This window comes from Oncorhynchus kisutch, linkage group LG1 (genome assembly GCF_002021735.2).
Source record: "Oncorhynchus kisutch isolate 150728-3 linkage group LG1, Okis_V2, whole genome shotgun sequence".
NCBI classification, from domain to species: domain Eukaryota; kingdom Metazoa; phylum Chordata; class Actinopteri; order Salmoniformes; family Salmonidae; genus Oncorhynchus; species Oncorhynchus kisutch.
The window spans coordinates 321,036-335,470 of NC_034174.2; the positions used below are offsets into that span (position 1 = coordinate 321,036).

The 14,435-nt window shown below is 48.5% G+C and overlaps 1 protein-coding gene across 1 annotated transcript in view; it reads left to right on the forward strand.

Annotated features, from left to right (window-relative positions):
• Positions 1–2,677: 2,677 nt before the first annotated feature.
• LOC109884347 (lysine-specific demethylase phf2-like) overlaps positions 2,678–14,435 on the forward strand; it is a 185,350-nt gene continuing 173,592 nt past the window's right edge. Inside the window, 1 exon segment of the mRNA XM_031831395.1 lies at positions 2,678–3,094. Within this exon segment, the coding sequence (XP_031687255.1) occupies positions 2,997–3,094 (98 nt within the window). The 5' untranslated portion in view covers positions 2,678–2,996.

Genomic DNA, 14,435 nt, shown 5'->3' on the forward strand with positions numbered 1-14,435 from the left:
ATGGGTACAGGTTAGTTGAGGTCATTTGTAAAGTGACTGTGCATAGATAATATACAGAGAGTAGCAACAGTGTAAAAACAAGGCACATATACATATGGTACCGAGTCAATGGGTACAGGTTAGTTGAGGTCATTTGTAAAGTGACTGTGCATAGATAATATACAGAGAGTAGCAACAGTGTAAAAACAAGGCTATATACATATGGTACCGAGTCAATGGGTACAGGTTAGTTGAGGTCATTTGTAAAGTGACTGTGCATAGATAATATACAGAGAGTAGCAACAGTGTAAAAACAAGGCACATATGGTACCGAGTCAATGGGTACAGGTTAGTTGAGGTCATTTGTAAAGTGACTGTGCATAGATAATATACAGAGAGTAGCAACAGTGTAAAAACAAGGCACGGTGATTGAAAGATGAGCTGAGGTCCACACTCAGTTCATCTTTGTGGTAATACACCGTAAAGTTGGTTGCCAACTGCCATATAAAGTCCAAAGAAGAAAAAGAAGCCGGAAGGTAGGAGGAGAGATGATGAGAAACAAATTTGTTTTATCGTTTTATCTGTGGATTAATTGTTGGAGTCGTTGACCTTGTGCATTTCAGGTAAAATAACAACCCAATGTTTATATCCCAGGACAAATTAGCTTGCAATAGCAAGCTAGCTAGCTAAATTGACATAAATGTTTAATGTTTTCGACCTGTCCCCAAATTAATATAATTGATTCAGAGTTTGTTTTGATATTTCAACCTGCATGTCCTGATAATGTCTGGTGTGGGTGAACAAAATCAACTTGTGCTAGATGGGGCACACGGACGCACACGTGCGTCAGCAAGTAAGGAATAATGGACAATTGAAATGAGGTTGCTAAGTCATGTGGTTGAAGAGCTATTGAAGTTTGCATATTGTGATCATGCACTTTGTGGACAGTCCCTAAATAGTTGAGTTGAAGGTCCGCCAGGCTGCCTAAATCGTTGCCGTGTGATTATGAAACTCGGTTCGGAATTGGGAAAATACTTATTTTCCTTCATAGGGAGCCTAACCTGAGACATGTAGATCAAATTGTTCGTGAGCTATTGAAGTTTGAAGGTTCGAATATTGAAACTTTAATTTAACACGGTTTAAATTTTTTTGAGTAATTGCGTACCAGCTCCTCTATAAAGGAAAGTAGCCTATCACCGTCACAGATTCACAAACGGAGGCAAAAAAAGGTTGATCAAAGCAGAATGAAGGCGGGATCTGCATTGAATAACAATGTAGTTTCCTGATTCCGTTTTGTTCACATTTATTTGCAGCTAGTCTGTGAATCTATGCGTGACAGTAGACTGTTCCAGATTGCGCTGATTGAAAAGGCGCCAGCATGAATGTACAAGATACGCTGTTCTGAGGTCATGAAAAGTCAAAATAATTGTTTATGTCATTCATAAAGGCACACTTTAAAATATTATCAATCACTTAAAAATATACATACCAGCCATTATCGTGGTGACCCTTCAGCGCGTGTCTGTGTGTGTCATTACCGGAGGAGAGGGAGCGCTGGTTATCCATAGCTAATTACGCTTTAATGTCGTTGTCGCCTTTCCACAGCCTAAATAAATCTGTACCATTGGAAAGCTGGGATCCCCCTCTATTAAACAGTAGCCATGTAACTGCGACAACATTAAAACACATTCTAAGAATAGTCTAATTTACAAATATCTTGCTGTGCATAGATTTCCCCTAAAACATGAATATTTGAGCCTGATACTGTATAAACATGTCTAGTTAGATAACCTGCTTTGAAGTAGCCTGCCTTCTCCATGTGATCCCTGGTCATTAAATGAGGGAATCATTTTAGAAGACAGAAGTATTTGGTTGTGTTGTTGTAATACTTTATATCAAGGGTGGCAACCATCCTCCAGGATAGCTACTGGGTGTGCAGGCTTTTGTTCCTGCCCTGCTCTAACCACATTGTAGCCTAAACATCAGCTGCTCAACAGGACCTTGATAAGCAGAATTGGGTGTTTCAGCGCTGGATCAAAAGCCAAGCCTGCACAGCCAGCAGCTCTTCAGATGGAGGGTTGACCACATGTGACTAACAGTTCAGTTCTACTTTGTGGGGGGTGAAGTGCCTTGATCAAGGGCACAACGACAGGAGATGGTAGGTCTGCATGGGATCAGACACAGCAGCCTTACAGTGTCAATAATGCTTAGTTTTAGGCTATAACAATAGTCATGAAAATGTGTATAAACCCTTAATTAAGAGTAAATAATCAGGAGATCTCTATAGCATAATGTCATTTGTGAATTTCGGGGAACATAGTTTAATGGACCGACTTGGAAAAAGACAGCTCCTGCTCTTCTTTAGTCCGAAATCAAGAGTAGATGTGATATTCATATGTATTAATTCCTATGTTATTAATACATCAAACAGATTGATATGATAAAAGACACATGTAGGTTATAGGAGGATTGTAATCAGAACTGTTGGCATTTCATCTCCATCATCATGTCTCGCGGTGATACGGAAACGATCTGTATTTGATCAGGTAAAGAATCGGTAAATTGTTCGATTCCGGTTGCTCGATTTCTACCGACAAAAACCAAAGCTCGAGCTTGTCGGTTTGGAAGGTCCCGGGATGCCGGCTGAAACGGCTGCTCCGTTAATGACATTCATTCATCTGATGCGAGCCATCGAGGACGAACGCTGACGTAACAGATATTACAATGCAACGAGGATACATTTTATGTTGGTTTATGAGTGGCTGGATACTACAGGCACCAGGGGGCAGGAAAACAATGATGCACTTCAGGAACATTATCGACCTCTGTGCTAAATCAGGACGATAACCAACTTAATGCAAGATCAGTGGATGATGGACTTGTGGATGTAATTTAATGTCCAGCGGAACTGGCTAGCATCGGCTTGTGGAAGATCTTCATATTGCATTTTGTTGCAGTAGAGTTGCTGCTGCCCCGTCTCTCTCCCTCCTATCCGACGTTGTTGTCAATGATCTAACATGGCGACTGTACCAGTATATTGCATCTGCAGATTACCGTACGACGTTACCCAGTTTATGATCGAATGTGACGCATGCAAGGACTGGTTTCACGGAAGGTAATTGCTTGAATATATTGTGGATGTTTTTTTGTCCGTCCACGTTGTGTTTTGTAGGATCATTTGACCATTTGACAGTATGTTGCACATTCTTTGTCGACATCTGAATTGCCAGAAGCGCGAGGCCGCTTGAAGAAGGCGGAGTTAAAAATAGATGAGTCGGTTGTGACATTTTTGTGAATAGCACCACAACATTTAGTGAACAATATAGTCATCTAAATATGAAGGTGTGTTTGTATGATTTCGTAGTATTTTCAGAGTGTGTTTCCAGCTCTATCTCATGTGGGTGGCTACAGTAACATTGTAGGACAGAGCAGAACAGTGGGTGTCTCGATCGGACAGTAACGAGGCTACACATTTCAATCTACATCATGTTTAGCTTGTCCCGCCGTTAAACCGGGCAGTACTATGGTGTTTTATGTCTATTGTTTTATTGTTTGTCGACGTTATAAAAGCCCTGAGAAAAGAGGAGTCGTAGCTGACAATAGCCCGCTGCCCTCCAGCCAGGCACTTTGAATAACTGCCCATTGATAGACGTTGCAGTGCGGGGTTGCTGTCTACATTTTCTCTGTAAAACGATCGAAATGCTTGAAGATTTTCACACCATGAATTTGAAACCAATTCTATTTTCTCAAGTGTATCAGCAAGCCAGGTTCATCAGTTTAGCCCGCCGATAATAATGGAAGTCTGCCACGTCTTTTGCTTTATTTTAAATGTTTTTACGATGTCCTTTGTACGTTTAATTGCCCAATGCAGGACAATCATCCGTCACTGATCGATCACTTTCTTTTTCGATCACTTATGGCCAACAGGCGTTTTCAAATCAGAAGAAGATATTTACGCGCGTTAACATTAACCCTTTGGTGCAAGACTACAATGTGTCATTCAGTACTACGCTGCCTGCTACAATGTCTCATCGGCTGAACGCGGGTAACACATCTTATCTCCAATCATCCATGTCAGTTGAGCCATGCGTTATTATTCGTGTGAATATCACGAAACCTGGCCGATACGAGAAATATTCAAAGTAATTCAGGTCTAGCAGTAATCTTGGCTTTGACGTTGTGTTTATGGAGGCTGTCTGTCGTAGCCTGATGATGGCTCATTTGAAATTGTCCCTGGGTTGACACTGCTGAATCCAGGAGCCTAATAACCCAAACGGTCTCCATTATTCCCGCTTCATTCTAGGGGTTTGCCATTACACTACTTTATTACTGTATTAGAAAACTATGCATCAAGCCGACATACAGTACATGGCCAGCTCCTGGTCGAACTTCTCATTACAAAATCATGGCCATTAATATGGAGTTGGTCCCCCTTTGCTGCTATAACAGCCTCCACTCTTCTAGGAAGGCTTTAATATGGAGTTGGTCCCCCCATTGCTGCTAAAACAGCCTCCACTCTTCTGGGAAGGCTTTCCATTAGATGTTGGAACATTGCTGCTATAACAGCCTCCACTCTTCTGGGAAGGCTTTCCACTAGATGTTGGAACATTGCTGCTATAACAGTCTCCACTCTTCTGGGAAGGCTTTCCACTAGATGTTGGAATATTGCTGCAGGGACTTGCTTCCATTCAGCCACGAGCATTAGTGAGGTCGAGCACTGATGTTGGGTGATTAGGCCTGGCACGCAGTCGGCTTTCAAATTCATCCCAAAGGTGTTCGATGGGGTTGAGGTCAGGGCTCTGTGCAGGTCAGTCCATTTCTGTATGGACCTCGCTTTGTGCAGAGGGGCATTGTCATGCTGAAACAGGAAAGGGCCTTCCCCAAACTGTTGCCACAAAGTTGGAAGCACAGAATCGTCTAGAATGTCATTGTATGCTGTAGCGTTAACATTTCCCTTCACTGGAACTAAGGGGCCTGAACCATGAAAAACAGCTCCAGACAATTATTCCTCCACCAAACTTTACAGTTTGCACTATGCATTCAGGCAGGTAGTGTTCTCCTGGCATCTGCCAAACCCAGATTCATTTTTCGGACTGCCAGATGGTGAAGCGTAATTCATCACTCCAGCCGACGCTTGGCATTGCGCATGGTGATCTTAGGCTTGTGTGCGGCTGCTCGGCCTTGAAAAACCCATTTCATGAAGCTCCCGACATAGTTATTGTGCTGACGTTGCTTCCAGAGGCAGTTCGGTAGTGACTGCTGCAACTGAGGACAGACAATTTTTACGTGCTACGGCACTCGGCGGTCTCGTTCTGTGAGCTTGTGTGGCCTAACACTTTGCGGCTGAGCCGTTGTTGCTCCTAGTCGTTTTCACTTCACAATGACAGCACTTACAGTTGACGGGGAGGCTCTAAATCTGACGAACTGACTTGTTGGAAAGGTGGCATCATATGACGGTGCATGTTGAAAGTCCCTGAGCTCTTCAGTAAGGCCATTCTACTGCCAATGTTTGTCTATGGAGATTGCATGGTGGTGTGCTCAATTTTATACACCTGTCAGCAACGGATATCGCTGAAATAGCCAAATCCACTAATTTGAAGGGTTGTCCACATACCTTTGTATATATAGTGTACCAGCCTGGAAGGGTGCATACTTATAGCTGTATATATAGTGTACCAGCCAGGTAGGGTGCATACTTATAGCTGTATATAGAGTGTACCAGCCTGGTAGGATGCATACTTATAACTGTATTTATACCTGCCTGTCCCTCTCCCATGCTTTCCCTATCCACAGCTGTCCCTCTCCCCTGCTGTCCCTCTCACCATGCTGTCCCTCTCCCCTGCTGTCCCTCTCCTCTGCTGACCCTCTCACCATGCTGTCCCTCTCCCCTGCTGTCCCTCTCACCATGCTGTCCCTCTCACCATGCTGTCCCTCTCCCCTGCTGTCCCTCTCACCATGCTGTCCCTCTCCCCTGCTGTCCCTCTCACCATGCTGTCCCTCTGCCCTGCTGTCACTCTTCCCATGCTGTCCCTATTCACAGCTGTCCCTCTCCCCCTGCTGTCCCTCTCCCCATGTTGTCCCTCTCCCCTGCTGTCCCTCTCCCCTGCTGTCCCTCTCCCCCTGCTGGCCCTCTCCCCCTGCTGTCGCTCTCCCCATGCTGTCCCTATCCAAAGCTGTCCCTCTCCACCTGCTGTCCCTCTACCCTGCTGTCCCTCTCCCAAAGCTGTCCCTATCCCCTGCTGTTCCTATCCACAGCTGTCCTTCTCCCCTGCTGTTCCTCTCCCCTGCTGGCCCTCTCCCCTGCTGTCCCTATCCACAGCTGTCTCTCTCCCTCTTCCCCTGCTGTCCCTATCCACAGATGTCCCTCTCCCTCTCCCCCCGCTGTCCATATCCACAGCTGTCCCTCTCCCCTGCTGGCCCTCTCCCCTGCTGTCCCTATCCACAGATGTCCCTCTCCCTCTCCCCATGCTGTCCCTATCCACAGCTGTCCCTCTCCCTCTCCCCATGCTGTCCATATCCACAGCTGTCACTCTCCCTCTCCCCATGCTGTCCCTCTCCGCCTGCTGTCCCTCTCCCCCTGCTGTCCCTCTCCCCTGCTGGCCCTCTCCCCTGCTGTCCCTATCCACAGCTGTCCCTCTCCACCTGCTGTCCCTATCCCCTGCTGTTCCTCTCCCCCGCTGGCCCTCTCCCCTGCTGTCCCTATCCACAGCTGTCTCTCTCCCTCTTCCCCTGCTGTCCCTATCCACAGCTGTCCCTCTCCCTCTCCCCATGTTGTCCCTATCCACAGCTGTCCCTCTCCCCTGATGGCCCTCTCCCCTGCTGTCCCTATCCACAGCTGTCCCTCTCCCTCTCCCCCTGCTGTCCCTATCCACAGCTGTCCCTCTTCCTCTCCCCATGCTGTCCCTATCCACAGCTGTCCCTCTCCCCCTGCTGTCCCTCTCCCCCTGCTGTCCCTCTCCCTCTCCCCCTGCTGTCCCTCTCCCTCTCCCCATGCTGTCCCTATCCACAGCTGTTACTCTCCCTCTCCCCATGCTGTCCCTATCCACAGCTGTCACTCTCCCCCTGCTGTCCCTATCCACAGCTGTCCCTCTCCCCTGTTGTCCCTCTTCCCATGCTGTCCCTCTCCCCCTGCTGTCCCTCTCCCTTGCTGTCCCTCTTCCCATGCTGTCCCTCTCCCCCTGCTGTCCATCTTCTCCTGCTGTCCCTCTTCCCTTGCTGTCCCTCTCCCTTGCTGTCCCTCTCCCTTGCTGTCCCTCTCCCCTGCTGTCCCTCTCACACTTCCCTGCTGTCCCTCACCCCATGCTGTCCCTCTCCCCTGCTGTCCCTCTCCCACTTCCCTGCTGTCCTTCACCCCATGCTGTCCCGATCCACAACTGTCCCTCTCCCTCTCCCCATGCTGTCCCTATCCACAGCTCTCCCTCTCCCTCTCCCCTGCTGTTCTTCTCCCCCTGCTGTCTCTCTCCCCCTGCTGTCCCTCTCCCTCTGCTGTCCCTCCCCCCTGCTGTCCCTCTCCCCTGCTGTCCCTCTCCCCCTGCTGGCCCTCTCCCCCTGCTGGCCCTCTCCCCCTGCTGTCCCTCTCCCCTGCTGTCCCTCTCCCCCTGATGTCCCTCTCCCTCTGCTGTCCCTTTCCCCCTGCTGTCCCTCTCCCCTGCTGGCCCTCTCCCCTGCTGTCCCTCTCCCAAAGCTGTCCCTCTCCCCCTGATGTCCCTCTCCCTCTGCTGTCCCTTTCCCCCTGCTGTCCCTATCCACAGCTGTCTCTCTCCCTCTTCCCCTGCTGTCCCTATCCACAGCTGTCCCTCTCCCTCTCCCCATGTTGTCCCTATCCACAGCTGTCCCTCTCCCCTGCTGGCCCTCTCCCCTGCTGTCCCTATCCACAGCTGTCCCTCTCCCTCTCCCCATGCTGTCCCTATCCACAGCTGTCCCTCTTCCTCTCCCCATGCTGTCCCTATCCACAGCTGTCCCTCTCCCCCTGCTGTCCCTCTCCCCCTGCTGTCCCTCTCCCTCTCCCCCTGCTGTCCCTCTCCCTCTCCCCATGCTGTCCCTATCCACAGCTGTTACTCTCCCTCTCCCCATGCTGTCCCTATCCACAGCTGTCACTCTCCCCCTGCTGTCCCTATCCACAGCTGTCCCTCTCCCCTGCTGTCCCTCTCCCCTGTTGTCCCTCTTCCCATGCTGTCCCTCTCCCCCTGCTGTCCCTCTCCCTTGCTGTCCCTCTTCCCATGCTGTCCCTCTCCCCCTGCTGTCCATCTTCTCCTGCTGTCCCTCTTCCCTTGCTGTCCCTCTCCCTTGCTGTCCCTCTCCCTTGCTGTCCCTCTCCCCTGCTGTCCCTCTCACACTTCCCTGCTGTCCCTCACCCCATGCTGTCCCTATCCACAGCTGTCCCTCTCCCTCTCCCTTGCTGTCCCTCTCCCCTGCTGTCCCTCTCCCACTTCCCTGCTGTCCTTCACCCCATGCTGTCCCGATCCACAACTGTCCCTCTCCCTCTCCCCATGCTATCCCTATCCACAGCTCTCCCTCTCCCTCTCCCCTGCTGTTCTTCTCCCCCTGCTGTCTCTCTCCCCCTGCTGTCCCTCTCCCTCTGCTGTCCCTCCCCCCTGCTGTCCCTCTCCCCTGCTGTCCCTCTCCCCCTGCTGGCCCTCTCCCCCTGCTGGCCCTCTCCCCCTGCTGTCCCTCTCCCCTGCTGTCCCTCTCCCCCTGATGTCCCTCTCCCTCTGCTGTCCCTTTCCCCCTGCTGTCCCTCTCCCCTGCTGGCCCTCTCCCCTGCTGTCCCTCTCCCAAAGCTGTCCCTCTCCCCCTGATGTCCCTCTCCCTCTGCTGTCCCTTACCCCCTGCTGTTCCTCTCCCCTGCTGTTCCTCTCCCCTGCTGTTCCTCTCCCCTGCTGTCCCTATCCACAGCTGTCCCTCTCCCTCTCCCTCTCCCCCCACTGTCCATATCCACAGCTGTCCCTCTCCCCTGCTGTCCCTATCCACAGCTGTCCCTCTCCACCTGCTGTCCCTCTACCCTGCTGTCCCTCTCCCAAAGCTGTCCCTATCCCCTGCTGTTCCTATCCACAGCTCTCCCTCTCCCCTGCTGTTCCTCTCCCCTGCTGGCCCTCTCCCCTGCTGTCCCTATCCACAGCTGTCTCTCTCCCTCTCCTCCTGCTGTCCCTATCCACAGCTTTCCCTCTCCCTCGCCCCATACTGTCCCTCTCCCCCTGCTGTCCCTCTCCCACTCCCCTGCTGTCCCTCTCCCCATGCTGTCCCTATCCACAGCTGTCCCTCTCCCTCTCCCCATGCTGTCCCTATCCACAGCTGTCCCTCTCCCTCTCCCCATGCTGTCCCTATCCACAGCTGTCCCTCTCCCCTGCTGTCCCTCTCCCTTGCTGTCCCTCTCCCCCTGCTGTCCCTCCCCCCTGCTGTCCCTATCCCTTGCTGTCCCTCTCCCCATGCTGTCCCTCTTCCCTGCTGTTCCTATCCACAGCTGTCCCTCTCCCCTGCTGGCCCTCTCCCCCCCTGCTGTCCCTCTCCCCTGCTGGCCTTCTCCCATGCTGTCCCTCTCCCCTGCTGTCCCTCTCCCTATGCTGTCCCTATCCACAGCTGTCCATCTCCCCCTGCTGTCCCTATCCACAGCTGTTCATCTCCCCATGCTGTCCCTATCCACAGCTGTCCCTCTCCCTCTCCTCCTGCTGTCCCTATCCACAGCTGTCCCTCTCCCTCGCCCCATACTGTCCCTCTCCCCCTGCTGTCCCTCTCCCACTCCCCTGCTGTCCCTCTCCCCATGCTGTCCCTATCCACAGCTGTCCCTCTCCCTCTCCCCATGCTGTCCCTATCCACAGCTGTCCCTCTCCCTCTCCCCATGCTGTCCCTATCCACAGCAGTCCCTCTCCCTCTCCCCATGCTGTCCCTATCCACAGCTGTCCCTCTCCCTCTCCCCCTGCTGTCCCTATCCACAGCTGTCCCTCTCCCCCTGCTGTCCCTCTCCCTCGCCCCATGCTGTCCCTCTCCCCCTGCTGTCCCTCTCCCACTCCCCTGCTGTCCCTCTCCCCATGCTGTCCCTATCCACAGCTGTCCCTCTCCCTCTCCCCATGCTGTCCCTATCCACAGCTGTCCCTCTCCCTCTCCCCATGCTGTCCCTATCCACAGCTGTCCCTCTCCCTCTCCCTCTCCCCATGCTGTCCCTATCCACAGCTGTCCCTCTCTCTCTCCGCTGCTGTTAAATCTAATTTTATTTGTCACATGCGCCGAATACAACAGATGTAGACCTTACAGTGATATGCTTACTTACAAGCCCTCAACCAACAATGCATTTCAAGAAATAGAGTTAAGAAAATATTTACTAAATAAACTGAAGTAAAAGATTAAATAAAAATGAACACAATAAAATAACAATGCAGTTTGAGAAATAGAGTTATAGGGGAGTTATATGGGTATATACAGGGGGTACCGGTACTGAGTCAGTGTGCTGGTGGGGGTAGTCGAGGTAGTTTGTACATCTAGATAGGGGTAAAGTGACTATGCATCGATAAGAAACAGCGAATAGCAGCAGTGTGCCACTCGAGTGACTCCCGAGTGGCGCAGCGGTCTAAAGTAGAGGTCGACCGATTAATCGGAATGGCCGATTAATTAGGGCCAATTTCAAGTTTTCATAACAATCGGAAAACGTTATTGTTGGACACCGATTTTCAATGACGGTCTAGGAACGGTGGGTTCTGCTTTGTTCAGGGGAAGAGAACAAAACGTTTATTATTTCAGTGAAATACGGAACCGTTCGGTATTTTATCAAACGGGTGGCATCCATAAGTCTAAATATTCTTGTTACATTACACAACCTTCAATGTTATGTCACAATTACATAAAATTCAGGCAAATTAGTTTGCAATGAGCCAGGCAGCCCAAACTGTTGCATATACCCTGACTCTGCGTGCAATGAACGCAAGAGAAGTGACACAATTTCACCTGGTTAATATTGCCTGCTAATTACTTTTAGCTAAATATGCAGGTTTAAAAATATATACTTCTGTGTATTGATTTTAAGAAAGGCATTGTTGTTCATGGTTAGGTACACATTGGCGCAATGATATGCACCGCATCGATTATATGCAATGCAGGACACGCTAGATAAACTAGTAATATCATCAACCATGTGTAGTTAACTAGTGATTATGATTGATTGTTTTTTTATAAGATAGGTTTAATGCTAGCTAGCAACTTACCTTGGCTTCTACTGCATTCGCATAACAGGCAGTCTCCTTGTGGAGTGCAATGTAATCAGGTGGTTAGAGCGTTGGACTAGTTATCATTAAGGTTGCAAGATTGAATCCCCGAGCTGACAAGGTAAAACTCTGCCGTTCTGCCCCTGCAGTTAACCCACTGTTCCATGGCTGTCATTGAAAATAAGAACTTAAGTCTTAACTGACTTGCCTCGTTGAATAAAGTTGTAAAAAAAACACAAAAAAAACATCGGTGTCCAAAAATACCGATTTCCAATTGTTATGAAAACTTGAAATCGGCCCTAATTAATCGGCCATTCAGATTTAATCGGCCGACCTCTAAACAGTACGTCATATAACATTATTACACCACTACATATCTACAATACAAAATGTATAAAATCACCATTCAACAATATTACAATGTACAGTACCAGTCAAAAGTTTGAACACACCTAGGGATTTTCTTTATTTATTTTAGAATGCCAAGAGTGTCAAGGCAAAGGGTGGTTAATTTGAACAATCTCAAATCTATAATATAATTAGATTTGTTTACAACTTGTTTGGTTACTACATGATTCCATATGTGTTATTTCATAGCGTACCTTGTGTACGTGAGTGGAGAGTGCGTGCTAGCGCTTGTGTGCGTATGCGTGTGTCTGTACCGTTGTGTGTCTCTTCAAAGTCCCCGCTCTTCCATAAGGTGTATTTTTATCTGTTTTCTACATCTGATTTGACTGTTTGCATCAGTTGCCTGATGTAGAATCGACTTCCATGTAGTCATGGTTCTATGTAGAACTGTGCGCCTCCCATAGTCTGTTCTGGACTTGGGACTGTGAAGAGACCTCTGGTGGCATGTCTTGTGGGGTATGCATGGGTGTCTGAGCTGTGTGTTAGTAGTTTAAACAGACCTCTGGTGGCATGTCTTGTGGGGTATGCATGGGTGTCTGAGCTGTGTGTTAGTAGTTTAAACAGACCTCTGGTGGCATGTCTTGTGGGGTATGCATGGGTGTCTGAGCTGTGTGTTAGTAGTTTAAACAGACCTCTGGTGGCATGTCTTGTGGGGTATTCATGGGTGTCTGAGCTGTGTGTTAGTAGTTTAAACAGACCTCTGGTGGCATGTCTTGTGGGGTATTCATGGGTGTCTGAGCTGTGTGTTAGTAGTTTAAACAGACCTCTGGTGGCATGTCTTGTGGGGTATGCATGGGTGTCTGAGCTGTGTGTTAGTAGTTTAAACAGACCTCTGGTGGCATGTCTTGTGGGGTATGCATGGGTGTCTGAGCTGTGTGTTAGTAGTTTAAACAGACCTCTGGAGGCATGTCTTGTGGGGTATGCATGGGTGTCTGAGCTGTGTGTTAGTAGTTTAAACAGACCTCTGGCATGTCTTGTGGGGTATGCATGGGTGTCTGAGCTGTGTGTTAGTAGTTTAAACAGACCTCTGGCATGTCTTGTGGGGTATGCATGGGTGTCTGAGCTGTGTGTTAGTAGTTTAAACAGACCTCTGGTGGCATGTCTTGTGGGGTATTCATGGGTGTCTGAGCTGTGTGTTAGTAGTTTAAACAGACCTCTGGTGGCATGTCTTGTGGGGTATTCATGGGTGTCTGAGCTGTGTGTTAGTAGTTTAAACAGACCTCTGGTGGCATGTCTTGTGGGGTATTCATGGGTGTCTGAGCTGTGTGTTAGTAGTTTAAACAGACCTCTGGTGGCATGTCTTGTGGGGTATGCATGGGTGTCCGAGCTGTGGGCCAGTAGTTCAAACAGACAGATCGGTGCATTCAACATGTCACTACCTCTCATAAACACAAGCAGGGAGGAAGTCAATCTCTCGGAGTTCCCACGTATGCAGATCACTTGTTGACTGCTTTTCCTTCACTCTGCGGCCCAATGTACATGTGATATTTCCCTTAAAAAAATGTTATACAATTGCTTTATCATTATGGGGTGTTGTGTGTAGATTGATGAGGGGGAAAACCCCCCAATTTAATCCATTTTAGAATAAGGCTGTAACATAACAAAATCCAGAAAAAGTCATGGGGTCTGAAGTGATTACTTTCCCAATGTACTGTAGTCAAACATACTGCTATTGGCTAAAGGTACACAAAGCATACTGCTATTGGCTAAAGGTACACAAACATACTGCTATTGGCTAAAGGCACACAAACATACTGCTATTGGCTAAAGGTACACAAAGCATACTGCTATTGGCTAAAGGTACACAAACATACTGCTATTGGCTAAAGGTACACAAAGCATACTGCTATTGGCTAAAGGCACACAAAGCATACTGCTATTGGCTAAAGGTACACAAACATACTGCTATTGGCTAAAGGTACACAAAGCATACTGCTATTGGCTAAAGGTACACAAACATACTGCTATTGGCTAAAGGTACACAAAGCATACTGCTATTGGCTAAAGGCACACAAAGCATACTGCTATTGGCTAAAGGTACACAAACATACTGCTATTGGCTAAAGGTACACAAACATACTGCTATTGGCTAAAGGTACACAAAGCATACTGCTATTTGCTAAAGGTACACAAAGCATACTGCTATTGGCTAAAGGTACACAAACATACTGCTATTGGCTAAAGGTACACAAAGCATACTGCTATTGGCTAAAGGCACACAAAGCATACTGCTATTGGCTAAAGGTACACAAACATACTGCTATTGGCTAAAGGTACACAAACATACTGCTATTGGCTAAAGGTACACAAAGCATACTGCTATTGGCTAAAGGTACACAAAACATACTGCTATTGGCTAAAGGTACACAAAGCATACTGCTATTGGCTAAAGGTACACAAAGCATACTGCTATTGGCTAAAGGTACACAAAGCATACTGCTATTGGCTAAAGGTACACAAAGCATACTGCTATTGGCTAAAGGTACACAAACATACTGCTATTGGCTAAAGGTACACAAAGCATACTGCTATTGGCTAAAGGTACACAAACATACTGCTATTGGCTAAAGGTACACAAAGCATACTGCTATTGGCTAAAGGTACACAAACATACTGCTATTGGCTAAAGGTACACAAACATACTGCTATTGGCTAAAGGTACACAAAGCATACTGCTATTGGCTAAAGGTACACAAACATACTGCTATTGGCTAAAGGTACACAAAGCATACTGCTATTGGCTAAAGGTACACAAAGCATACTGCTATTGGCTAAAGGTACACAAAGCATACTGATATTGGCTAAAGGTACACAAACATACTGCTATTGGCTAAAGGTACACAAACATACTGCTAT